Source organism: Lynx rufus, unplaced genomic scaffold (assembly GCF_022079265.1).
Source record: "Lynx rufus isolate CCGP_SWC_20201006 ecotype Redwood Valley unplaced genomic scaffold, mLynRuf1.p SCAF_2, whole genome shotgun sequence".
Taxonomy (NCBI): Eukaryota; Metazoa; Chordata; class Mammalia; order Carnivora; family Felidae; genus Lynx; species Lynx rufus.
The window spans coordinates 195,238,666-195,264,779 of NW_025814834.1; the positions used below are offsets into that span (position 1 = coordinate 195,238,666).

The 26,114-nt window shown below is 40.0% G+C and overlaps 1 protein-coding gene across 1 annotated transcript in view; it reads left to right on the plus strand.

The window, feature by feature from the left end:
• Positions 1-12,147: 12,147 nt before the first annotated feature.
• Positions 12,148-26,114, plus strand: part of PSMB2 (proteasome 20S subunit beta 2) — a 35,513-nt gene continuing 21,546 nt past the window's right edge. Inside the window, exons 1-3 of the mRNA XM_047085534.1 lie at positions 12,148-12,331; positions 17,193-17,315; positions 19,691-19,761. Coding sequence (XP_046941490.1) covers positions 12,241-12,331; positions 17,193-17,315; positions 19,691-19,761 — 285 coding nt within the window. The 5' untranslated portion in view covers positions 12,148-12,240. The remainder of the gene's footprint in view (positions 12,332-17,192; positions 17,316-19,690; positions 19,762-26,114) is intronic.

The window sequence follows — 26,114 nt, forward strand, 5'->3', positions numbered from 1 at the left end:
AATTCTTACATCATCCTTATGAGGCAGATACTATTATTTTCTCTGTCTTACAGATTGGAAAATTGAGGCATAGAGAAGTTAAATAACCTGCCTAAGGTTATGCAGTTGGTAAGTGGTAAAGATGGGATTTGAACCCAATCCACTTGGTGCCATGATCCGTGTACTTAACGATCATCTCATACTCGGTACAAATTAATAACATCCTAGGTTTGGGATGACTCTGCATCAATTGCTCTCATCTCATCTGGGTCCATTTCCTTGAATGAGGCCAGGAAGCTGAGCAGATCTAACCTGTCACTAAGAATAAATAGCCCTATCAGCCACCTCTTGAGCTAGAACAGTGGACAGAACTTGAGCCCAGGGTAGTGGGAAGGAGTTCTGGCCACTGCCTGTCCTCCCTGGGCTTTGCATGTACATCTGAACCCCCCCAGACCTGCCAGCCTGTTGAGCTCTCCATGGAGATTCCTGGTGAGAGATGCTAGTCCAATAACATGGAAAGCTTCTTGGCAAATGCCTCAGACAGAGGGGTGCCCAGTCCAGGCCCTGCAGCTCCTGACTGTGCTCTTGGTTTTTCCTCTTCTAGAGCATTCAAAGAAATGTTCTCACATCCATGCCCTCCTTATCACACTTTGTCCTGACTGCATGACAACCCACTGGATGGCTCTAACATCCCCCTCATTGGTCTGCTGGCCCCAAATTTCTCTCCCTCCAATTCCTCCTCCTCACAACCGCTACAGCAACTTTTCTAAAATGTGTGTCTGACCTTGTTATACTCTTGCTTTAGCAACTGTGGGTCCCTTGAAGATATTACCATTAGGGGAAACTGAGTAAAGGATATTCTGGTACTCTCAGTACTACCTTGCAACTTTTCTGTAAATCTAGAATTATTCTAAAATGAGAAGTTTATTTTAAAAAGTCATGGCTCAGGGCAACTGAGTGGCTCAGTTGGTTAAGCATCCAATTTTGGCTCAGGTCATAATCTCACATGAGATCGAGACCCACATCGGGCTCTGTGCTGACAGCTCGGAGTCTGGAGCCTGCTTCAGATTCTGTGTCTCCTTCTCTCTCTGCCCCTCCCTCCCTCTCTCAAAAATAAATAAACATTATAAAATAAAATAAAGTAAAATAAAATAAAATAAAATAAAAAGTCGTGGCTCACCACACCCCTTACCCTGATATTTAAGATCTTCTGGCAAACCCCTGCCCCCCACAGCCTTCCCACCATTTCTTAAGGATGACATTCTTTTGGAAACCTCAATACCATTACACTGTCTGGAATGTTCTTCTTCACACCCTTAACTTTCCACCCTGTCAGTCTGATGAACTCCTAGCCAAGTGTTTTTATTTACCAAACTCTTGAGTAGTACTATGTGCTACTTATGGTTATAGTCTGAGTGTTGTACAAATACTAACTCACGTAATCCTTACAACAACCTCATAAAGGAAGTACTATCATAAGGGAAGTACTATTATTAATGCATTTTATAGATGGGAAAACTCAGACACAGAGAAGTTAAGTAACATGCCCCAAAACATGGAGTTGGTGTTCAAACCCAGGCATTCTAGATCCAGACTTCATGCTCTTGACCAGTATACTTTATTGCCTTTTCAGCTTTCAGAGTTCAGCTCAAGTCACCTCCTCTGGAATCTTTCCTTGACTTCTTTCCAACAAAGTTACTCTTTCTCCACTCTCATATCCTGTAGCCCTTAACATGCTCATTCATTTGTCCACTCACTTCTTCATTCAATATTCATTGAAACATATTTATTGAGCACTCACGATGGTCTAATATTCTTCTAAGCACTGGGAATATATCCATATACGACAGTCTGTATAATCCTATATTGGAATTCTTTTTGATCTTTCCCACTCCCTGTGGACTTCTTCTCCAAGATGTTGATCTTTGTAACTCCTTGAGCATCTTGCACAGTACCTGGCATGCAGTTTGTCCTCAGTAAATGTATTTTTCAGGAATAAATTAATAGTTATCAAGAATGGTGATGACAGTAATGATAATGTCAACCATTCGGATAAATCTGGTGTGCAATTGCGACAGTGTGGGCCAGGGGCCAAGCACAGTGTCACAAATGAGCCCCAGGCCAGGAGGCTCCTGAGGAGATGACAAGTACCTTCTGCATGTATACCAAGCCGTTGTTGTCACTATGATTATTTCAGCCATTAGTGTTGGTGTTATGCTACAGCGTGGCAGGTGCCAGCAGCAAACTGGCCTGCTAAACTTCCTCATGGCAGGAGAAGCATCAGGGAAGCAAATGCTCTTAGAGAATAAGCAGCCAGGAGGACCAGGTTCAGGATGGGCTTTCAGCCCAGAGTCTTAGCAATGCAAACATCAGTTTTGGGTGGCTGGGGGTCAGGGCACATTCTCATCTTACTTGAGTCTTCACAGTCCCAAGCCCTAGATCTATTAGGAAGTAGGTGTGTAGAGGAGGGGTGCTATGGAGCAGAAAGCATCAGATTAAAAGGCCCTAAGTAAGAGGGCTCATCAACTTTCATTGTATCATGGGTGGGTGTTGGGGTAGTTAGTGGTGAGCTCCACATGAAGGTTGGATTTGGGGTGAGAATGGGTCCAAGGGAGGAGTGTCTGGGTGGCTCAGTCGGTTGAGCGTCCGACTTCAGCTCAGGTCATGATCTCGCGCTCTGTGAGTTCAAGCCCTGTGTCGGGCCCTGTGCTGACAGCTCAGAGCCTGGAGCCTGCTTCGGATTCTGTGTCTCCCTCTCTCTCTGCCCCTACCCCACTCATGCTCTGTCTCTCTCACTCTCAAAAATGAATAAATGTTAAAAAAAAAAAAAAAAGAATGGGGGCAAGGGACAGGTAAGGCAGGGCTTAACATGGTCCTAATTCCTTACAGTTCCAAGTCCTGGAAAGAGGCTCACTGAGCTTCCTGGTTCTGTAGAATCTCCTTGGGGATCAGAAGTTCAATGGCACACATAATGTTTGTGCAGAGTCCTCGAAAGTCCTCTATAACTTTTCTTATGGGATCCCAGAATCACTGCATTGAATATTATAGGCGTCTTGGGCCACTGGGATTCTCTAAATGACATTAGATCCATTCCTGTGCCTCTGGGCAAGAGTTTGAAACAATTATAGGTGGTGAATAACAACTGTTTACCAGTGATGTGCATGGTGCTGTCAGATTCAGATGGTACAAGGCAGCAGCAGGTCTCTGATTGTGGACCACTTAAAATCTACTGAGGCTGTGTCAGCTTCTGTGGGACCTACAGGAAGAGTTGTGTTTTGGGCCATCAGCAGGTGTGACCATCCTGGTCCCTGGGGGTAATGAGAGGGGAGCAGGAAAGTGTCATTTGTCTGACAGTCTCTGAGATGCTGCATCCTGCTGCTGAAAACCCCAGCCAGCCCTGATGTTTGTGTTTTAGACCAATCACACACCCCAGGGATGATAGGGGACAACTGGGGCATTTTCCAGGGAGAAGTTTTCCTTTTCAGGTGGAGAAACTAAGGCCCGGAGTGTGAGACCCTGTCACAGTGTTTGCCGATCTCTAGGTCCCTGATTTTCAATTTAGCCTCTTCCTCAGGACTGGCTTCATTCCAAAGTCTTCTAACTGAAAGCCAGACTTCTTTTTTCCCAGGTCTGTAGTCAGGAAGCAGGAGAGGAAATTTGAAATTTAGAAGGTCCTTATATGTCTTGGCTCTTTTCCTCTGCTCTGCTTCTATTACCTCAGGGTGTCTTGGGCCAGGGAGGGTATTGCCTTTCAGGGTATTCATTCCCAATCTGCACAGTTCACCCATTTGTATTTTAACCTTCCTCTGTGTACCCCAAATACACCCTCATCCACCCCTGGCCTTTTCCCCTGCCCTCTCCGGTTGAGGCTTTGATGGGCAGATTTCCCCCCCTTTTCTCTTTGGTTTGGTGCCTTGTGTTCCATCTGGCCTGGCTCCCCTCTGGCCCAATCTCTTCTGTAATGAACTTATGGTGCAGTGCTGGTACATCCACCTCCCACAGTGGTGATGGCTCTGATGGACAGTTCATACTGGGCATTGCTTAGCCCTTTGCATAACTGCCAAACAGCTCTGGGATTGAACAGCTGCTCTTGAAGATGGTGAATAAATAACAACAATAATATCATTTATGAAATGAAATGCTTACTGCACACTAGGCTCTAGGATAAGCACTTGGATCTCATTTCATCTTCACAACAACTCTATGAGGTAAGTACTATCATGTTCATTGCCCATTTTCTAGAAAATGAGACAGACTCAAAAAAGTTGAGCATCTTCGTCAAGGCCTCCTGGCTCCTGAGTGGTAGAGCCAGGATTCAAACTCAGGCTTGTTTTATTTCAAAATACAAGCTCTTAACCATCATGTTGCACTGCCTATCCAAGTTGGAGGAATGGGGTTTTCTGGAACATGATAAACATCATTGGCAAGCACAGAGACCATTTTCTAGACATTTAAGAAATATGTGTTTGGAAGGAATCTTCCTGAACTGATGCAGAAAATGCTACATAGAAATGTGATGAGGAAAGATGAAAATCCAGACTAAAATAAAAGTAGATACCATGAAGGCCAACGATATGATATAGAAAGATACTTTGTAGAAAAATAAGAGGCTGGTAATACACATACAAAAATATTAAAGATGATTTAGAAATGCTGCTTATGACTTCAGGTGTCTGATACCCAATAGAAAAGGATGACAAAAAAGTGAACTTGAAATATTTACCCAGTCGGGGTGGATAACCTCAGAGGTACCACCAAGGCTGAGTAGAATGAGACATCTGACTTGCCTATAGAAGAGGGTGTTTTATACAAAGAGGGTCTAAGAAGACCCAAAACCTTGGGAGTATCAGGACCTGTTCCAGAGGGGCAGCTGGCATATGTCAGATGCAATCAAGAAAGCAAAGGTAGGGGCACCTGGGTGGCGCAGTCGGTTAAGCGTCCGACTTCAGCCAGGTCACGATCTCGCGGTCCATGAGTTCGAGCCCCGCGTCAGGCTCTGGGCTGATGGCTCAGAGCCTGGAGCCTGTTTCCGATTCTGTGTCTCCCTCTCTCTCTGCCCCTCCCCCGTTCATGCTCTGTCTCTCTCTGTCCCAAAAATAAATAAACGTTAAAAAAAAATTTAAAAAAAGAAAGCAAAGGTAGCATTGAGAGGTGAAGCCAAGAACAACTGATGAATGTAAGTGGTTGGCCATCGTGACTAGTCTATGAGGCAAAGGTAGAATCAAAGGTGAAGTTATCATCACTGATGGTTCAGTCAGAATGTGCCAACTGAATGCCTACGACTGGCAGAAGTAAATGAAACAGGAGACCTAGAATCTTGAGTCAGCGAATCGTCATTCAATTAACCATGGTTCCAGAAAATGGTGCCTTGCTAGCATGAGACTACTTCCTGTCAAATTGTGGACTGTTCTAAAAGTGTAATGCTAAGCCGAATAAGTCAGTCAGAAAAAGACAAATGCCATATGATTTCACTCATAAGTTTTGTTTCACTTTAAGAAACAAAAGAAATGAGCAAAGGGAAAAAAAGAGAGACAAACCAAGAAACAGACTCTTAGCTATAGAGAACAAACGGATGGTTACCAGAGGGGAGGTCAGTGGAGTGATGGGGGAAATAGGTGATAGGAATTAAGGAGTGCACTTGTGATAAGCGCTGGGTGATGTATGGAATTGTTGAATCACTATATTATGCATATGAAACTAATATAACTCTGTATGTTAACTATACTAGAATTTTTTTAAAAAGTGAGATAAAGAATGCTGTAAAAAATGTTGACTTTCATCTGGCAATGGAAGAAGCACCTTTTTCAAAGTAAATCCACTTACTGGAAGAAGTGTGGTACAAACCATATGACAATAAGATATACACTCATAATGGGTGTGAATTTTACAACATTCACATGTAAGATGTGGAACATTTTCCTACATTAGATAAACATTATTTAAGCACTGGCTTACTCTGGTTAACAAATTCTATTTCAGAAATGTTTTGGGGACTCTCCTTCTCCCTAAGGTTGCATAAAAGTTCTGGGTTCCTGAGAAGCAGAGTCTGAGACAGGGATTCTTGTTCAAGTGGTTTATTGGGGGAGTCATTTCTGGAGGAAGGGTGAGAGAAGCAGGATGAGACAGGGAGTAAAAAGTTGGCAAGGATGTGATTTCAGCTGATTTTGCAAGAAAGCTCTAGAGCATAAATTGGATCTCAGAATTAGTTCCCTACTGAAGCAAGAGACAGTCCTTTGTATCCCTGTGTCAATTAGTTATTACTCAGGTGGAGTGCTGCCTCCCACTTGAGGGATATGACAGTTCTCCAGAAGAAAGGGTAGCGTTTACAGAATGAATGCTTGTGTCCCCCCAAATTAATCTATTCAAACCCTACCCCCCCAAATCGATGGTATTTAGAGATGGGGTTTTGGAAATGTAATTAGGATTTAATTAGGTCATGAGGGTTTGGCCCTCAGGATGGAATGAGTGGCCTTATATGAATAGGAAGAGATATAAGATAAATAAGTCCTGGGGATATAATGTACAACATGGTGACTGTGGTTGATAATACCATATTGTATATTTGACAATTGCTAAGAGAGTAGATCTTAACACTTCTCATCACAAGAAAAAAATTATAATTTATGTGTGGTGATGGATGTTAACTAAACTTATTATGGCAATAATTTTACAATGTATACATATATCAAACCATTATGTTGTACACCTAAAACAAATGCAATGGTATGTGTCAATTATATCTCAAGTTTTAAAAAGGAAGAAAGCTCTTGTGCTCTCTCTCTCAGTGCGCATGCACTGAAGAAAGGCCATATGAGGACATAGTGAGAAGTCAGCCATCTGGAAGCCTGGAATAAAGCTTTTACTAGGAACTGAATCTCGCTGGTCCCTTGATCTTGGACTTTCTAATCAGCAGAATTGAGAGAAGATAAATTTCTGTTGTTTAAGCCATCCAGTCTATGGCATCTTTTTTTTTTTTTTTTGTGGTAGCCCAAGATGACAAATACAGCAGGTGTGAGTTGTTGTCAACCAACTTGACTGGGGTGTGTGTGCACTGATAGTTTCTCTGCAGTCCATCCCTTTTACCAATAATCTCCACTTAACTGCTGTCATTAAATTCACTCCATCTAGGCATGGCTGCTCCAGGATCATGACTGGTCATACTTTCGGAGAAAACTAACCCTGAGAAGGGTTAGTGGAGTGAACTTTGGCCTCTGTTGTTATATTTGGCTTATGACCTGTGACTCACACTCATCATCTTCCTCTGGCACAACCCATTTTAGATCTCTTTCCCCTTTGGAAAGTTGATCCTCTTTGGTGAGTTGATCCATACCTTCATTTCTTTTTTTCCCCAGATTTACTGAGATATGATCAACATATAGCATTGTGTAAGTTTAAGGTCTACAATGTGATTATTTGATATATATTTATACTCTTGTCTCTAAGGAGTAAGTTCTCCTGGTCACCAGACACTTTTCAGGCTACGGTGGCTATAACTGCACATTTATAATTCAACTGAGCATAGGTTTACCAAAAGATGCCCCAGTGGGTCATCTGAGTGCCAAACACATTCCTCTATGTCCTCATTATGTAGCAGTAGTCCTCTCTCCTTGTGATGGTTAGGATTTACTACCTCTGACAGACTGTGCAGTTTAGTTGTACTCTCTGGACTTGCTCAAACTTGATCCCAAATGTACCGCTTCTATTTTATGATGTATTACTGCTGACCTTATAACCTGGTGGGTTTGACAGAACCTAGCTCATAACGGGAAGTTCAAGTTACATCGTCATTTGATATCCTATGGTCAGACACTCAGTTTTTACCAAGATGGTATGCCCCTATTCTAGATTTCTAGAAGTCTGAGTTACAACTCTCCCATTGTGGATGACCAGATCCATATGGCATGTTCCTTTATCAAAGATCCCTCTAGTAGCATGCAGTCAGCTGGGTCAAATGGCCCATGTGGCAGGGATGCATATATTGTAGCCTAATGCTGTTTCAGAGTCCATTCAAAACTTCCATATGTCAATAGATGAGACCACCACTCAATATCTAAAACAAAAACTACAAAACTTAATTAACTGCTTACTTAAACATAGGCTGACCAGGCACAATTTCTCTAAGGGTGGACTGCTGATTTTAGAGTTTTGGAAAAGCATAGAATTCAGAGACTGGTGGATGTTCAGAAGTGTGGTTATTTGGGTGTAACTGTTCATTGGTTGGCATTCAGAAGTATGTTCATTGGAATGAATCCAATCTTGGCTCATTTTTGTCTTATTTTATTTTTTATTTTTACTTAATTTTTTTTTTATTTGAGAGAGGGAGAGAGAGAGCGAGCATGCAAGAGGGCACGGGGGAGAGGAGGCAGAGGGAGAGACAGAGACTCTCAAGCAGGCTCCATGCTCAGTATGGAGCCCAATGTAGGGCTTGATCTCACAAACTGTGAGATCATGACCTGAGCCGAAATCAAGAGTCAGATGCTCAACTGACTGAGCCACCCAGGCGCCCCAAAAATACAATCTTTAAAAAAAAATTTTAAGTGGGTATTTTGTAGATAGCATATAGTTGGGTCTTGCTTTTTTATCTAATCTGAAAATTTCTAGCTTTGAATTAGAATGTTTGGATCATTATATTTATTTGATAATTTATATCATTGGATTTAAATCTACCATCTTGCTATTTATTTTCTATTTATCCCATGTGTTTTTGTTTCTTTTTTCTTATCCTATTTTGTCTCCTTTATTCACTGAGTATTTTATGTTTTTTGTTGGCTTATTAACTATAACCCTGTGTTATTTTAGTGTTTGTTTCTGGTTTATTGCATACATCTTTTGCTTATTGTCTATACTTGTGTATAATATAAGAATCTTAGAGCAATACATTCCAGCTTCTTCCCTCCTGGCCTTGGTGCTTTTTTGCCCTACATTTTACTTCTAAATATGTTACAAACCCCATAATACATTGCTATTATTCTCCCTTTAAAACATTTCCTTTAAAGACATTTAAATCATAAGAAACAAAGCCTTTTTATTTGTCCACAAAGTTACCATTTCCAGAGCTCTTCATTCCTTTGTGTAGATCTAGGCTTTCCTCTGGTGTAATTTCATTTCCAGTTGAAGGACTTCCTTTGATATTTCTTGTAGTGCAGGTCTTCTAGTGATGGATTTTTTCAGCTTGTCTATGACTGAAAATGTCTTTGACATAGCCCATCCCAGTTCAACACAGGTGAAAGTCTTAGGAATTGCAGTGTTACAGCAGGTCTGGGACTGTGAATATTCCTTCTACTGCCGGCGTTGGTGGCCTCATTGTCATCTACCTGGTGAGTGTTCTCACTCCAGAACCCCTTGGAGACTGCTTTCTGGGATCACTTTTGGTACCAAATATTTTAGCTTGAATTCCTAGAAGCAGAGTCAGAATGAGGATTTTTTTTCAAGTCATTTATTGGGGGAACTGCTGTCAGGAGAAAGGGAGTAACAGAAGCAAGCTAGGGCTGGGGTAGAGGGGTGGGGAACCTAAAGCAAGAATGTGGTCTTGGCTGGAGACTGGCTTTAGACTGATCCATGGGGGAAACTCTGGAGAACAAATCATATCCCATTTTAAGTTATGAAAATTGACCTTTTATCCTTGTGTCCATCAGTCATTGGCTAGGGGGTGGGTATGTGTGCCTACCCTCCCAGGCAAGGATGCCTCCCATATGGTTGAGGGAAATTCTCTGAAGATAGGGACAGTTGTGAGTTGTTATCAACCAACATTTATAGCAGCTAGGGGGTAGCAACTACCATAGGTAGGTAAAAGGGGATATTGACAGGGCATCAACAGTATCAAATATACTAACATTCCTGAATATTTAGAAGTAGTCCTCTACTATCCCCTCTATCATTGTCCCCACTCTACTGTCTAAGCTCATAGGGTCTTCTGATTGTGGGCTTCCATGTCAAGCTTGGACTTGGGAGTCTTGCAAAACTGGTAGCTTCCCATATTATGGTCATGTTCTCTAGGTACACTGCAGTCATTCTTCTTTAAGATCCTGCCAGACTCCTCAGGGTTCACAAAGGAGCTAGATCTAGATATGGTTCCTTATACTCAGAGAACCAACCAAACCTGCATCTCCTTCCCATCTCAAGAGAAATACAAAGCAAATCTCTCTTCTAAATGTCCCTCTTGTAAATAGGGAAATTGAGGCTTAATAAATTTTGCACCAAGGTTGGAAGAGGTAGAGCTGGGACCAGAGTTAGGTGTTGATTTACAGGCCTCCCACTATATGAGGGTTCTGCAAACTATAGCCCATGGGCCAAATTCACCTCTCCTCTTCCCCCTCACCTTTTATTTTTGTGAATAAAGTTTTATTGGATTATAGCCATGTTTGCTCATTTATGTATTGGCTATGGCGGCTTTCACACTACAATACCATCATTGAGTACTTGTGACAGATACTATTTCACCTACATATTTGAAATTATTTACTGAAAAAGTTGGCTACATCATGCTGTTTCTGGAACCTCTACAGACACTTTCTCTAATTTTGAGACTCAGTTATTCTAAGGCTTTAAGTGAAGAAAGTTTCCTCCCTGATTCTTGGTGAGATAGCACAAGTTGGGTCTTGAAAATCTATTTTCTTCCATACCAACAAGAAGTTAGAGAATCTCTAGTGTGACTTAACCAGAGGAGATGTCCTGGGAGGAAGAATGAAGATACAACTTAAAATATCCTTGGAGCTTTTTGCGAGGAGGGGGTCCATTTTAAAAATTGGATTTTCAGGGGCACCTGGGTGGCGCAGTCGGTTAAGCGTCCGACTTCAGCCAGGTCACGATCTCGCGGTCCATGAGTTCGAGCCCCGCGTCAGGCTCTGGGCTGATGGCTCAGAGCCTGGAGCCTGCTTCTGATTCTGTGTCTCCCTCTCTCTCTGCCCCTCCCCCGTTCATGCTCTGTCTCTCTCTGTCTTAAAAATAAATAAACGTTGGAAAAAAAAATTGGATTTTCCAATTCAGAATGCTGCAGTTTTTGTGAATGAATGAATGAATATTGGTATGTGCAAAGGAAAAAAGGTCTGGAAGGATACAGACATCTAGTGGGTAGTTATCCCTGGTGGGAAGAGAGATATTTAACTCTTCATTTCTTGTGTGATTTGTGTATATAGTACAACTGTGTACTCTTTGCAGTTAAAAAACACACAAACACACAAAGAGAGAGGGGGTTGGGAGGGAGACTCCCCACAGTGGTGTTTAAGAAAAGAATCTTTCTAGGATGATGGATGCATCTGTGTTCTCAGCAGTACAGTTGACTTATGACCTCACTTGCCCCTGGCATCCATCTCATGATAGATGGGCTGCCCCTAACTCCTCAGGCTTTATATTCCTTCACAGGCAGAGAGCTGGAAGAAACATTCTGAAGAGAGTAAGGACTACAGATTTCTGCAGAAGCAAATGAATTGCACAGTTGTCTTGGAAATAGAATTGGAGTTGTTTTGTCATTTCTTGGGAAGCTAGTAGGGCTGGCATGAAGACCAAATTGTGAATGTCAGAAACTAATCATAAAATATTTCAGCTTTTCCCAGAATGACTTCAAGATATAAAGACATGGCCATTGTTCCATATTCAAAAGAAATGGATAATACATGAGCAGTGCAAAACATTCAAACAATACAGATGTGATTAAAATTAAAAGTGAAATTCCTCCCTTCAAGCCGCTGTTGCCAGAAGTAACAATTGCATGTAATTTGAAGTTGGAATATCTGTAAATAGATCTTTGATAATTACTCTTCATGCTTAGAGCTTTAACTCAACCATATTTTATTTTTGTAAAACACATAAATAGGGGTCTCGTCAAGTTCATTTTTCTGTAACCTGACTTTCACAGAAAGGAGTTTCTGGAGATATTTTACCGAGCGAAGGGAAAGAGCCATCGAGGGATGCATGCCATTTCAGCCCCCACACGTGCTCCGAGCTTTACATATAGCGCATGATCTCATTCCCAAGCGAGTTTTAAACTCAGTTTATAAATAAAGAAACTGGACGTTACATAAAGCAAGCAGCCCGTACACCAGATTTGCGTGAGACCCAGGCCAAAAGCGAACGCAGTAAGACGCCCAAAGCCTCGCCCACTTTACAACCTCTCGCGACAATTGGGCGTCATCCGAACGCGCCGGAGGCCCGGGCGGTCGCGCGGTTAGTGTCACGCGAAATCTTCGCTCGGCCGTGCTGTCTCACCGGTGAGGCCGGGAAGCCGGCGAGTCCCACGCTCTGTCCTCTCGGCCTCCCGCCACTATGGAGTACCTCATCGGTATCCAGGGCCCCGACTATGTCCTTGTCGCTTCCGACCAAGTGGCCGCTAGCAGCATTGTCCAGATGAAGGACGGTGAGAAGAAACAGGGGAGGCCCGGCCGGCCTGGGTTTGGGGGCAGTCGGACGGAGTTCGTAGGGGGTTGGGTGAGCACCAGGGAGGACTGGGAGGTGGAATCCCGCGTGCCCTGCTCTGCACTTGCTTAGTTTTTGGAACGAGGAGACGGGCAGACTGGCCTAGGGCCTTGGCATTCGCTCCTCCTAAGGCTCCTAGGTCAGTGCTCTGCTCTGGCCTTCGTTAGATGTTTGCTGGTTGAGTTGCCTGTGGGAATTCAGTTTTTATGTGTTCAAGCACCTGCCGGGCACCAGGGTCCCTAGACCCCCGAATCTTTGATAAAGTTTTCCTGTTGTCGCTACTAATGAGGTTAGTTTCCTGGTGGTATAAGGTGAGATCCTGGGGAGACTGAGACTGTGTGTGGGACTAGAAACTTGGCATTTCCCTCCCGCTGCCTGTTTCTTCCCATTTCTCAGCCCTGATCCTCCTTTTCCGGTTTTCCAGGGCACTGGCGGCCAAGTTTTCTTTGTATTTAAGTATTAAGTAGTTAGTGGAGTTCGGGGTTTGGAGCCTTTTGACTTAATTTGCTCTGTGACCTTGTACAAGTTATTTCGCAGTGCCCAGATTTCTTCATCTGTTCAGTCAGGTTAGTAATACCAACCTCACAAGCTTGTTGGGAGAATTGAGTGAAAAAGTTTGGTGCAAATGCTTAGTGCAATGACAAATAGGTAGTAGTGATAATACTAAGTACTTAAGTAATGATTTACATGAATTCATTTAAACTTTTAAGATAGACATTAGTATATCGTCATTTAACAGCTGTTTGTGCTGAGGCCTAGAGGTTAATTAACTTGCCTAAGGCCACAAGAGGCAGAACCCGGGTTCAAACCAGTGCAGTTTGACTCAGATCTTTTGCCCACAAGTATTGTACTATACTGTCTCCCCATAGTCGGTACTTAATTTTTGAAAGATTTGGGTTGTTGATCTGCTGAATCTAAGGGTGTCTTTTCATGACTGATCATAGACATGCTACTGTTGAAAGAGTATTATGCTTCGGCTCAGATGGCTTAATGTTTATTTGACAAATAGGTTTTGGGTACCTGTGTTGCCCATTACAGTGCTGGGTGTTGAAGGGATGTGAAGAAGAATAAAATGTGGCCTGTATCTTAAAAGAAGTTACAATTTAATAAGGGACTCAGATGTGTGTACAAATAATTCTAGTATAAGCTAGAAAGTTATGCTGTGTATATAAAAATGCAAACTTGTCCTGTAGTGCAGAGGACGAAGAAATTGTTTTTAGGTAGTTCAGAAGAAGAGATTCTTTCAGGTTGTGGAGATTAGGTAAAGCTTTGAAGGCAGGCTATAGTTAATCTTTGGTTTAAGGAAAGAAAAATGATTAAATCGGGAAGTATGTGCCCATCACTGCTTTTAGAGGTGACAGGCTTCTGATTGTCAGGCTGTCACCACTTGGGGAGATGGAAAAAACTCTGAGGGACTTTGCTTGAATTCTGTTCTTTTTGAAGAAGAGAGACCTACAAGTGACTTGTTAGACATCTATGGTATGAATTGGATTATTCCTCAAGTCAGATGACTTGAAATTCCATGATCAGTTTATAGAAGTTTTATTTGTAAATCATGCTTTCCAAAAGAGTCAGCTTGTTTTGAGAGTAAATCTGTCCATTATTTTGAATACTAAGACCTTTGATATACAGGTGATTTTAGTAGGAAGTATTGTCTAGGTAGAACAGTAATGAAGTCAGTACCTTTACAGGTATTCTGTATAATCCTCACAGGGGTCTAAGACATTAAGAAAATAAGAAAATAGGTACTACAAGATGATTTTGTATGATAAGGATAGGTAGTCAATATTAGGTTAGTTTTTAATGATTTCAGGAGTGAAGCCTGAGGGTATTCAGAAAAAAGAAAGGTCACTGTGGCATGGAGGAAAGATGAGTTTGAGTTAGTTCTTGAAAAATAGTTGGAAATAATTGCACTTAATTCTAATTTTCCTATAGTCTTTTCTAGGTATAAAATGTTTTATGATAGGAGCTTTGGAATTCTATGAGGACTTTTCCCTATCTTTCATGAAGGAACTTATGTAGAGTAAGCAAGAATGCTGAAAATGAGTAACCTTTTGGGACTTATTTTCTCCAAGTATAAAGTAAGAATGATACTTCCAATCAGTTATTTGTTTTTGTTTTTGTTTTTTTGGTTTGTCACTTTGTGATATTTTGATAGAAGATGTTTCCCAGAGATTGCTTGCTTATGAAAATGCCCCAAGTCTTCAGTTTGGTTATATGCCACATTTCATGTCTCTTGTCTCCTGGTCTGTATAGAATTACTTTTAAATTACTCAGAGCACTTCAGCCCACACAGAGTGCTTTTTTCCCCTGAATTCATAAAGCATGTGTAATCTGAACTACATTGTCTAATACTGAGTATAATAATATTGTGCATGTACAGTTTTCCCTACCTATGAGTTAGGTAGGGGTAAGTGATAGTATAACCATTTTGTACACTTGAAAACTAGGGCCCAAGTTCAGAGTGCTGAGCCCAGATTATAACCAGGGTCTACTGGGGCACCTGGCTGGCTCAGTTGGGGGAGCATGCGACTCTTGATCTCTGGGTCACGAGTCATGAATTCACGCCCCACGTTGGGCATGGAGCCTACTTAAAATAAACAAACAAACAAACAAATAAATAAATCAGTCAGTCAGTCAGTCATGAGTTCAAGCCCCATGTTGGGCATGGAGCCTACTTAAAATCAATCAATCAATCAATCAACCCAAGATTTTGGGTTCTAGTACAGTTGGCTTTTCTCAGTATTGTATACTGGTATTCTTCATTTTGTTGTCTCATTTGTTTCATGTATGTGGATCTTGTAAGTTCTTTGTCAAGGATTAGAAATTCCCTAGTGCTACATAGGCTGTTTCCTCAGGGAGCTATTAGCATCTATAACATCTCCCTTTGCTGTTCACTGGACACACAATAGATGCTTAAAAAACACTTTTGGCCTTATATTAAATTAAGTTCATTTAAAAGTTGAAAAGTTTACTGCCCAGAATTTTAGCATTTCTCCTAAATGTGACATTAATTCTTTGTAAACAAGCTTTTTTCTCTTTCCAAAATAAGAACACCTTTTTTTCTCATTGTGAAAATAATGCAAACTTATTAATGTTTTCTTATAAAAATGATGCAGGTTTAGTATAGGCATTTTATTTCATTTTTAGTATTTATTTTTTTATTTTTTATTTTTATTTTTTTAATATTTATTTATTTTTTAAGAGAGAGAGACAGAGTGTGAGCAGGGGAGGGGCAGAGAGAGACAGGGAGACCCAGAATCCAAAGCAGGCTCCAAGCTGTCAGCACAGAGCCTGACGTGGGGCTCGAACTCACAAACTGAGAGATCATGATCTGAGCCGCAGTTGGACACTTAACCTACTGAGCCACCCAGGCGCCCCAGTATAGGCATTTTAAGAAATGGTAACAAGCACGAAGAAAGAAATAAAAATTGTGCATACTCTTGCCACTGGCAAGAACCTAGATGCCAGTGGCATCTAATACTCTTCTGGTCTTTTTTCTTTGGAAAGGTAATATATCCATATATGTTTGTTTTTTGTTTTTATGACCAAGTTTGCAAACTAACAGTCTTTGAGTCTTCTGTAGCCTATAATAAATGAATAAAAGTGTTTGTATAGGAGTTTCAAGGCAGTTTGATACTATCTGCAGGTACAGTTTGTGTGATTTTTTTTTCAGTCTAAGAAGTCTTATGGTTCTACAACTCAAACATTTGTAAAATAACTTGACTGTAGCATTTTGTTCATTAAATCTCATTAAGGTATTTTGGCATTTCAGAAGCTTTCAAATAGCTTTCAAACCTGACTCCCAGGGAAGATTATTCAGCACTATTTGAAAAATGGAAAGTGAAAGTGAGAGTGGGATAGGGACATTTGGGCCTTTTCTGAAGCTACATGCCGAACATGGGGTTTTCTTCCTCAGGCACTAATTGCTATATGAGTATTTGTTTATCTGTGTAATCTGAATGGATGTGGTTCAACTAGGTAAGATTAGACTTTGGGGATTTTTGAGGTTATTTTTAAATAGCTTAGTGTTAAAATATTCATTAGTATTTTTGCTCTGGCAGTCATTTTAATTTTCTCTTTGCTTTGGAAATGGTGTTGATTTACTTTTTAAGGTGATTTATATTCTCAGTTGTTTTTTGTTCTTTCTCAAGAGGGCTCCTTAATTTTCATTGTAGCACTGGTTCTTCATCTGTGCTTTTGTGTGTGTATAAACAAAATAACTAACATTTGTATTTGTAGAGACATTGCAGGGCTTTGTAATCATGAACCTAAAGATAATGGCCATTGGCTTCGTTCCTTCAATTTCTTTGAAGGTTCTGTTTTTTTGCATTTCAAATGCCTTTAAATGTATTTAACTGTATTTTCAATGGTCGGCCTTCAAATATATTCTTCAACTGAGATTGACCTTAATAAAATACACCAATGGGTTTAACATGGAGAGTGAAAGAGAGTAATTAATATAGTTGCCCATTAAAGTCTTTTAAAAACAGAGCTGCCTGGGTGGCTCAGTCGGTTGCATGTCTGCTCTTGATTTTGGCTCATGATCTTGCAGTTCATGGTCCCGTGTCTGGCTCTGCTTGGGATTCTCTTTCTCCCTCTCTCTGCCTCTCCCCTGCTCACACGTACTTTTTCTATCAAAATAAATAAATAAACTTTAAAAATGTTTAAAGTCTTCTAAAAACAGTGATTAGCAAAATTATTCAGTATAGTGATTGATAAACTATATTTATGGCTTCCTGTGTGATAGCAGTAAATTTCTGATGAGGTAATTTTTAACACTATTTTTTTTCTTTGAGCAGATCATGACAAGATGTTTAAGATGAGTGAAAAAATCTTACTTCTGTGTGTTGGAGAGGCTGGAGACACTGTACAGTTTGCAGAATATATTCAGAAAAATGTGCAACTTTATAAGATGAGAAATGGTGGGTAATACTTGGAATGTAACTTTGGTTGATTTGTCTTTAAATCTGAACTAAAAACAAATACTCTCTACTGGCAATTCTACATATGAGCAGACCAATGTGGCCATATTTTTATTTGAATCTTCCTACTTTTAAAACCTTAACTAGACTCTCCTTCTGATCCTGAAGATTTTCTGTAAAAATCCTGGAGCAGAAAAGAGAACCATTATAACACTGATACTCGAGGGCCACCTTGGAGATGAACATGGTAGTATCAGTCTTTTTAAGTGTTAGGTATTTCAGAGGATGTTATTTGAGCTAAGGTATGGCTGAACCTCAAAGCTAAAAGACCTCAGTTGAACTTGGTTTTACTATTCTTTTTTTTAATGTGACAAGTTACTTATCCTCTCTGGGCCTTTATTTTCCTCATCTCTAAAATGGGATGATAATAATAATAATAATAATAATAATAATAATAATAATAAATAATATGTAAAATGCTTGTGAACTTAAAGCTCTGTGTAATTGTGGGAGATTTACCATCAAAAAGAGTTCTGCCTTGCCTTTCTGGTAGATTCGTGTCTAGGAAGATAATTAGGATTTTTGTGAGTTTCCTCTGGGACTAATGAGCTCTAATCCTTGTTAGAGGATTCCTCAGTAGGATTTCCTCATTAGGCAAAGCATTATTATGAAATAATACTGCCACTAGCCCTATTATCCAGGAAAGTTCATAGTGTCACTAGCAGGAAAGACCTTCAGTTACTTTACAGTTTAATACACTTAGACACAGCACTGGTATAATATGGAGCTGTGAAAGAACTTAATTTGAATATCATTGTATAAAATGGCTGCATATGACCCAATTATGTAGTTTTTTAGGTAGTAAATTTAGCATCATACATTCAGTTCCATGAATATTTTTGAGGGCCTCCTCTGTCTTAAGCACTCTGGCTAGTACCACAGAGAATTCAAAGATGAAAAAGGAACCTGAAGCACATGGCACTTAGGTTTAGGCAAGTTGAGAGTATTTCAAGAATTTTTTTTTTTCTAGTGGCTCTACTTTCTGCCTACATGGCAGGCGAGGGAAGCCAATAATGTCTCTCAAGTACGGTAGCTGCAGCAATATTTCATGATTGGAGGGGGAGGAAGAGTAAACCAGTTGAGAGAGTTGCTTGTTACATGGGTTTTGGAGTTGAAAGTCAGTGCAGAAAACAAAAGTCGTGTATGGTTAAAATTGCCTTTAAAATCTTAAATTACCTGTCAGATGTAGTTTTGTGTATATAACCCTGCACAGTAATTCTTAATGCATATTAAAGTTTGAGAACTGAGATAAAATAAGGGAAAGGAAGAAAAATCCATATATAAATAGGAATCAGACCTTTCTGCCTTTAAAATAACTGTAAAATCCTTAGTGGTGTTTAGGGGATTAGGTGGAGAATTGCAAAGTAATCCTGCTTGTTCAGAGTGCTCCCCTTATAATTTAATAGGTACTGATAGGCTTGTTGTGAGCATGAAATTCAATAACATATGAAAGCACGTAGCATAGACCTTGAAACATAATTGCTGTTCAATAAATATTTGTTAGAATTTCAATCTAAATCTTACCTGCTGTAACACTGGTGTTTGAATTGTTGTAGGGAATAATTTAACCACATGCTGTCTGTCTTTCCAAACTGGCATTTCCTGCATGGGGCTGCTCAGTTTTGGGTCATTCTTGGGTTTTGGCACTAGTCCCTTTTTATTGGGGGGTTAAGTTCCAAAGTGAGTGCATTATTAAACACATACCTGATGGCATTTCTCTGGGCTGTAGTTTTGTTGTCATTACGACTTTCTTTTTAGAGGTTTTATGCTTGAGATACTCTGTTTTTTAAAAATGTTGTAGATAGTGATGGAAATGTGTTTTTCTGTGGCCTGTACTTTTGAAAATCATTTAATAAAGTTACTTACTTTTTTTTAAAAGAAAATCTTGTGAAATATGACTGAGGCAGTCCTAACTTCCAGCCTCTCTTTTCCCAATATCCTTTTTAAATAAACTTTAAAAATCAGCATCTTGAAACCTCGTTCTTTTCTTTCCTAATACTTGTGTATTTGTACCCCTCTCTATAGAGGAAACCACAGTCTATTGATGAATGATCAGCTTAAGCAAGGCTGTGCATTTGATCTCACCATAGAATAGTTGCCTTGGTTCTGTGTTGTGGCCAGGAATCACTGTCAGTACTAACCAGCTATTTCACAACTGTTGTGTGGGGAAACGGACAAGAAGTAGGATTATACTCTTCGTTCTGTGTACTTTACTCTGGGTGTACAGAGGGTGGAAGGATGTAAGAACAGGAGTAGTGGGATGATTTAGGGTGCTGTTATTTCTTCTGCTTATGACTGTTTATCTCTTGGACCAGGTTATGAATTGTCTCCCACAGCAGCAGCTAATTTCACACGCCGAAACCTGGCTGACTGTCTTCGGAGTCGGGTAAGCAGTATAGCAAGTAGGCTTACATGAGAGCAGAAAAATCTTCTGTGCTTCTTCTATATTCCTATTATATAGTAGTAATTTTGCCCTTTTTTGGACCTCCTGAGCCTTTCTCATTATTGGTACTTACTCACTCTTCAGGCTGTTTGGATTTGTTTTCTTTTTCTGCATATTCGCTAATTAAAGCCTGAGGGGAAAATACATTCACAGAGAATTTGGATGGGTCACACCAACATGAAGGCCTGAGATAGCCTTTAAAAATTTTCGTCAGTGTTTTCATAGCAAACCATGATTCTTAATTCCTACAGCTAAAAGTTCTTATGTGGTAGTGGAGGTGAGATCTTGAAAATAACAATGCACATTTCACCTTGAGATTATCTGTCTTTCTGTGATTATTCTTGCCATAGCACACAGAATTATTCATCTTCACTTACTTTGGCCTTGTTGCTATCTTATAGCTGTTTTGGTTCTAGCAACAGCATGTTAAAAGATGGCAACATTAAGTTAAGGATTGAATGTATTAAAGATTGTGTAGGATGTGCCAAGAAAGTTCATGTGATTGCTAAAGGTGTGTATTATTCCCTTCCCACGGGGACTAAGTAAATGGAGACTTATCATGTGACCTTACCCCCTGTGCCTGTGTACTCATCTATGAAATCAAGATAACTTCCTAACCCCACAGGAGTGCTAGGAAAATGAATGCTTGTAAATCATAATATTTAACATTCATATGACTTTTGCCTGAAGCATTTTGCTTAATAATTTAATCTACTCACTATTCCACTGAGATACATAGTAGTTAATTCTCTGTCACTGATACAGAATGAATGGCATAAAGTGGCAAAGGGACTAGTTACAGGTCACCCAGCAGGTCAGCAGAGCTATGCTAATGGTGCCATAATTACTTGACTGTTCTGCCTTACATCAGCTCCTTGGTTTTTTGGTAGTGTTTCTAGAACATCAGCACTATTCATGTTTTTATTATGGTTTTAGTTTCATTGGCACTTGCTTAAGCTGAGTTATGACAGGAGTCTAAACAATACAGGTGTTATTTTTTTTTTTTAAGTTACTTATTACAGGTCTTTAAAGGAGTTTATTTTCTAGTGCCTAATAACCCTGGATTGAGAACTTCTTAATAAATAGAGCCTCTTTGGGGCGCCTGGGTGGCGCAGTCGGTTAAGCGTCTGACTTCAGCCAGGTCACGATCTCGCGGTCCATGAGTTCCAGCCCCGCGTCAGGCTCTGGGCTGATGGCTCGGAGCCTGGAGCCTGTTTCCGATTCTGTGTCTCCCTCTCTCTTTGCCCCTTCCCCGTTCATGCTCTGTCTCTCTCTGTCCCAAAAATAAATAAAAACGTTGAAAAAATAAATAAATAGAGCCTCTTTTTCTCAGTGTTACCTTTGGCCTAGGGGCTTGTGCGATACAAGGATTGTGAGATTTGAAGAGAAGCTAGAGATACGATGGTGGGAAGGAGACAGATTTACCTACATTGTTTTGATCGGGGTAAAAGGTCATTGGCCTTTTCTTGCTCACTGCTCTGTGAGAGAGGAAAATGGGTCAGATACGAGCTTTCCCGCCACTCAGAAATTCCTGTGGTATATGGTAATACCACAGCATACTGTGGCTTGCTGTGTGAAATATTCCTGTGACTTGTCAGGCAGAACTGGGATAAGAATTCCAGCTTTGGGCACAATAAATACTTTGTCATAAGTATAGCAGACATTAAGTAAATTAAGCTCCTTTTAGAACTGAGATAAGAGTGGCAATGCGCTTCATGCAAATGCATTGGATCTGGTTAATCTCCTAGCAGACACATTTGATGTCTTAACAAATAAATATCCCTTGTAGACAGTGGTATAGGGCTCTAGTAAGTATTGACAGACTCTGCCTGTGGTTCTGAGTCCAGTCTCTGCTCACCACCCTTCTATCAAGTTAGGTTGTTCCAAAATACAAGTTTATGTTTTAGTCATTTTATTCTGGGGAGAAAGATGATATTTTTTTTAGTCTTCCTAATAAGTGCAAAGTCACTAGATTTAGTACATGTGTACACTCACACATGAGACTTATTTTGGGTCAGCCAGTTACCATGTGTATAACTTTGTGTCTGTAGCTCAGATTGTTTGATTTCTAAGTTGCTCCGTGTGTGTGTGTGTGTGTGTGTGTGTGTGTGTGTGTGTGTGTGTGTCTGGGGGTGGTATTTGGTTGGGAGGACATTTATTTATTGCAGAGTACATAATGAATTTTAAATAAACTTGTTCTTCAAGATGCAGGCAGGTTTAGCATTGTGGTTAAGCACCATCTCTGGAATTAGACTGCTTCAGTTTAAATCTGTGCTCACTGACTTACTACTAGCTGTGTCTTTGGACAGATTCTAAGCTTAATTTCTCTGTTTACAGATAATAGCACCTACTTCACAGAATTATTATAAAGATTAAATGAAGTAATCATGCAAAGCTGTTAGCACAGTGTGTGGCGCGTATGACTAATAAATCACTTGTTTCTATGCTGCTATTGCTGCTTGGTTGAAGAAGCAATTTAATAGGTATAAATTTCTTATGAGATTCTTTGTTGTGCTTTTTTAGTTGAACTGATTTGCTGGTAAAGAGGAGGATATAAAAAATTATTGATATGGATAGGAAAAATAGCAATAAACCAACATTGATCATTTAATATGTGTAGGGCTTTGGTCTAGATCAACACAGTCCAGTTTGGTAGCTACTAGTCATATATGGCAATTACAATTATAAATAATTAAATAAAATTTAAAATTTAGTTCCTAGGTGAGAGTTTCTTGGACTTTGAATGAGAAATAAACTTTTGTTTCTATAAAAAGAATTTGATTCCTCAGTCACAGTCGCCACTTTTTTTTTTTATGTTTTAATTCTTTTTTTATTTATTTATTTTTTTCTTTTTTTTTATATGAAGTTTATTGACAAATTGGTTTCCATACAACACCCAGTGCTCATCCCAAAAGGTGCCCTCCTCAATACCCATCACCCACCCGCCCCTCCCTCCCACCCCCCATCAACCCTCAGTTTGTTCTCAGTTTTTAACAGTCTCTTATGCTTTGGCTCTCTCCCACTCTAACGTCCTTTTTTTTTTTTTTTTTTCTCCTTCCCCTCCCCCATGGGTTCCTGTTAAGTTTCTCAGGATCCACATAAGAGTGAAACCATATGGTATCTGTCTTTCTCTGTATGGCTTATTTCACTTAGCATCACACTCTCCAGTTCCATCCACGTTGCTACAAAAGGCCATATTTCATTTTTTCTCATTGCCACGTAGTATTCCATTGTGTATATAAACCACAATTTCTTTATCCATTCATCAGTTGATGGACATTTAGGCTCTTTCCATAATTTGGCTATTGTTGAGAGTGCTGCTATGAACATTGGGGTACAAGTGCCCCTATGCATCAGTACTCCTGTATCCCTTGGGTAGATTCCTAGCAGTGCTATTGCTGGGTCATAGGGTAGGTCTATTTTTAATTTTCTGAGGAACCTCCACACTGCTTTCCAGAGCCAGTCGCCACTTTTCAAGTGCTCAATAGCCACATGTGGCTAGTGGCTACCATATTGGACATTGCCAATATAGAACATGTGCGTCATCATAGGAGGTTCTCTTGGACAGCGCTATTCTAGATATATACGTGACCTTATTTAATGCTTACTATGACACCATAAAGATGAATGTTATCCCCATTTTACTTACAAGGCTATTAAGACTGGTTAATTAAGAGTTTAAAGAGTCTGTTATGTGTCCAGGTATACCAAAGACACATATATAGCCTGTAAAATGCTGAGGTAAGATTCTAACTCCAAATACCATGCTCTTTCATACTGTCTCCCTTATTAGTTACTGCACTAACATATAAGTATGTTTGTACATTTGGGGAAGCATAAAATTTCCAGTTCTATTAAATGTGTCAGGATATCTGTATAGGATTATATAGATAACGTATAAATATGTGCCCATTGTAGGTGTTCAGTAAGTATTTGCTGAATAAATGTCATCCAGTTGATCCACAGATAACACTGAAAATGTTATTATACATTTATATACTGGAAGGGAATTGCATTAAAATATTTTTCATGAGGAGCGCCTGGGTAGTTCAGTTGATTAAGTGTCTGACTCTTGATTTCAGCTCAGGTCATGATCTCACACTTTGAGATCAAGCCCCATGTCAGGCTCTGTGCTGACCATGCAAATGCTGCTTAGGATTTTCTCTCCTTCTCTTTCTGCCCTTCCCCCTTCTCTCTCTCTCTCTCTCTCTCTCTCTAAAAAAAATAAATAATAAACTTTAAAAAATATTTTTATTGAATGGATATTACTTCACCATGTAAGAATTAAAGATGAGGTTAGCAGGAAAAGATGGAAAAAAAACTCCACACAGATGGGGAGAGGGGAATCTAGAGGATTCATTCTAGCTTTTTATTTAAATACATGTGTACATTTAAGTTGCTCTCCTCCATATACACCAGGGAGCAGGAAAAAGGCTTATTAGGTTTTTTGCTATGGGTTTGACTCCCCACTTTCAAATACTTAAGAGGCTTCTTTGAGCATAGGTTTTGGAATCACAGAGTTCTGATGTGTTCTCTGGTATGTACTAGTTTGTGTGATCTTGACTAAGTCCCTTATGTTTGCTGAGTCTCACTTTCATCTCTTTAGAAGGAAGGAACAATCAAATGTGGCAGATTACAAGAACTGAGTCTTCGCCATTAGTTTAATAAAATATATTTTGAATGAGTGAATGATATCTTCTGGAAAATAGTATTTAATAACTGACGTCTTCATTAAGAAAATGCTATTTGGAGGGGTGCCTGGGTAGTTCGGTTGGTTAAGCGTCCGACTTCAGCTCAGGTCATGATCTCACAGTGTGTGAGTTCGAGCCTCGCATTGGGCTCTGTGCTGATAGCTCAGAGCCTGGAGTCTGCTTCAGATTCTGTGTCTCCCTCTTTCTCTCTATAACACTCTGTGTGTGTGTGTGTCTCTCTCTCAAAAATAACATAAACATTAAAAAATAAAAGAAAATGCTATTTGGATTTTAATAGGATTATTTTGAAAATTTTGTAATGACTTTTAGGCATAGTTTGCACAATGCTTATTTAAATTCTCCTTATGATTTGATTAATGGGCTATAGAAGGGAGAGTGATAAGTAATGGGGCTATTTCTTGCTTGAAATGGCACATTTGGTGTAGCCTATTTGAATGCCCTAAAATTATCTGTTATTATCCACCCTGATCTCCATTTTACATATGGGGAGGCCTAGGTATGAACCAGCCAAATCTGATATCCTTGGGGAATGTGGAGTTTCATGGCAAGATTTAGAGTAGAATGCTGCCCTTCATGGTATGTAGTCTTCAGGGCTTTTCTACTGCTACTCACTGGCCAGAGTGTTTTCATAGAACCTTTCTGCCAAGTACTTGGTGAGCTTTTGGTAATTTATTTTTTTATAGGACTATACACCTAAAAAATGGAAATAATGAGTTGGGAAAATATCAGCCAGCCTGGTGTAGTGGTTTTCTTTTTTTTTTTTTTAATTTTTTTTTCAACGTTTATTTATTTTTGGGACAGAGAGAGACAGAGCATGAACGGGGGAGGAGCAGAGAGAGAGGGAGACACAGAATCGGAAACAGGCTCCAGGCTCTGAGCCATCAGCCCAGAGCCTGGCACGGGGCTCGAACTCCCGGACCGCGAGATCGTGACCTGGCTGAAGTGGGACGCTTAACCGACTGCGCCACCCAGGCGCCCCAGTGTAGTGGTTTCCAAACTATTTCTTGAAGTTGCCTTAGAAAAGTCACAAAGAAGAGCAGTATAGTGAAATGTTAGCTGTGTTTCATATAGGTCAACGTAACTTTCATCTATTTTATATATTGGGATTCCATGTACAATTTTATTTGAAAACAAACAAACAAAAAGGTTTCACTGTCCCCTTCCCACCAAAGTTTGAAAACCAGTGGTATAACTGAAAGAGCCCTGCCTCAGGAGGTTTAGCACTAGCTCTCTTGTGAGCTAGTTAAAATACCTTGGGAGAAAGAGGGAATTTGGATAATTTTGTATGGTTTCTTCTAGCCCCCAAATAGTGTAATTTAAAGATCTAATGTCAAGACCATAAGCAGACTTGAATTTATTTTTTCAGGGAAAGGTAAAGAGTATGTAGGAAAGAATTTCAGATATTAGTCATTTCTAAAAGTGACCGTGACTTGTCCCAGTACTTGGCCTCAATTTGAGTGTGTTTAGTCTGCTTTATAGTAGGCACGTATAGTGTGGTCTTGTCCTAGAAGAATCCTGTTGCTTTGAGCCTCTGTCTGACCACTAGAGTTATTGTCATCTTGCCTTTGGTGGCTGGCACAAAGA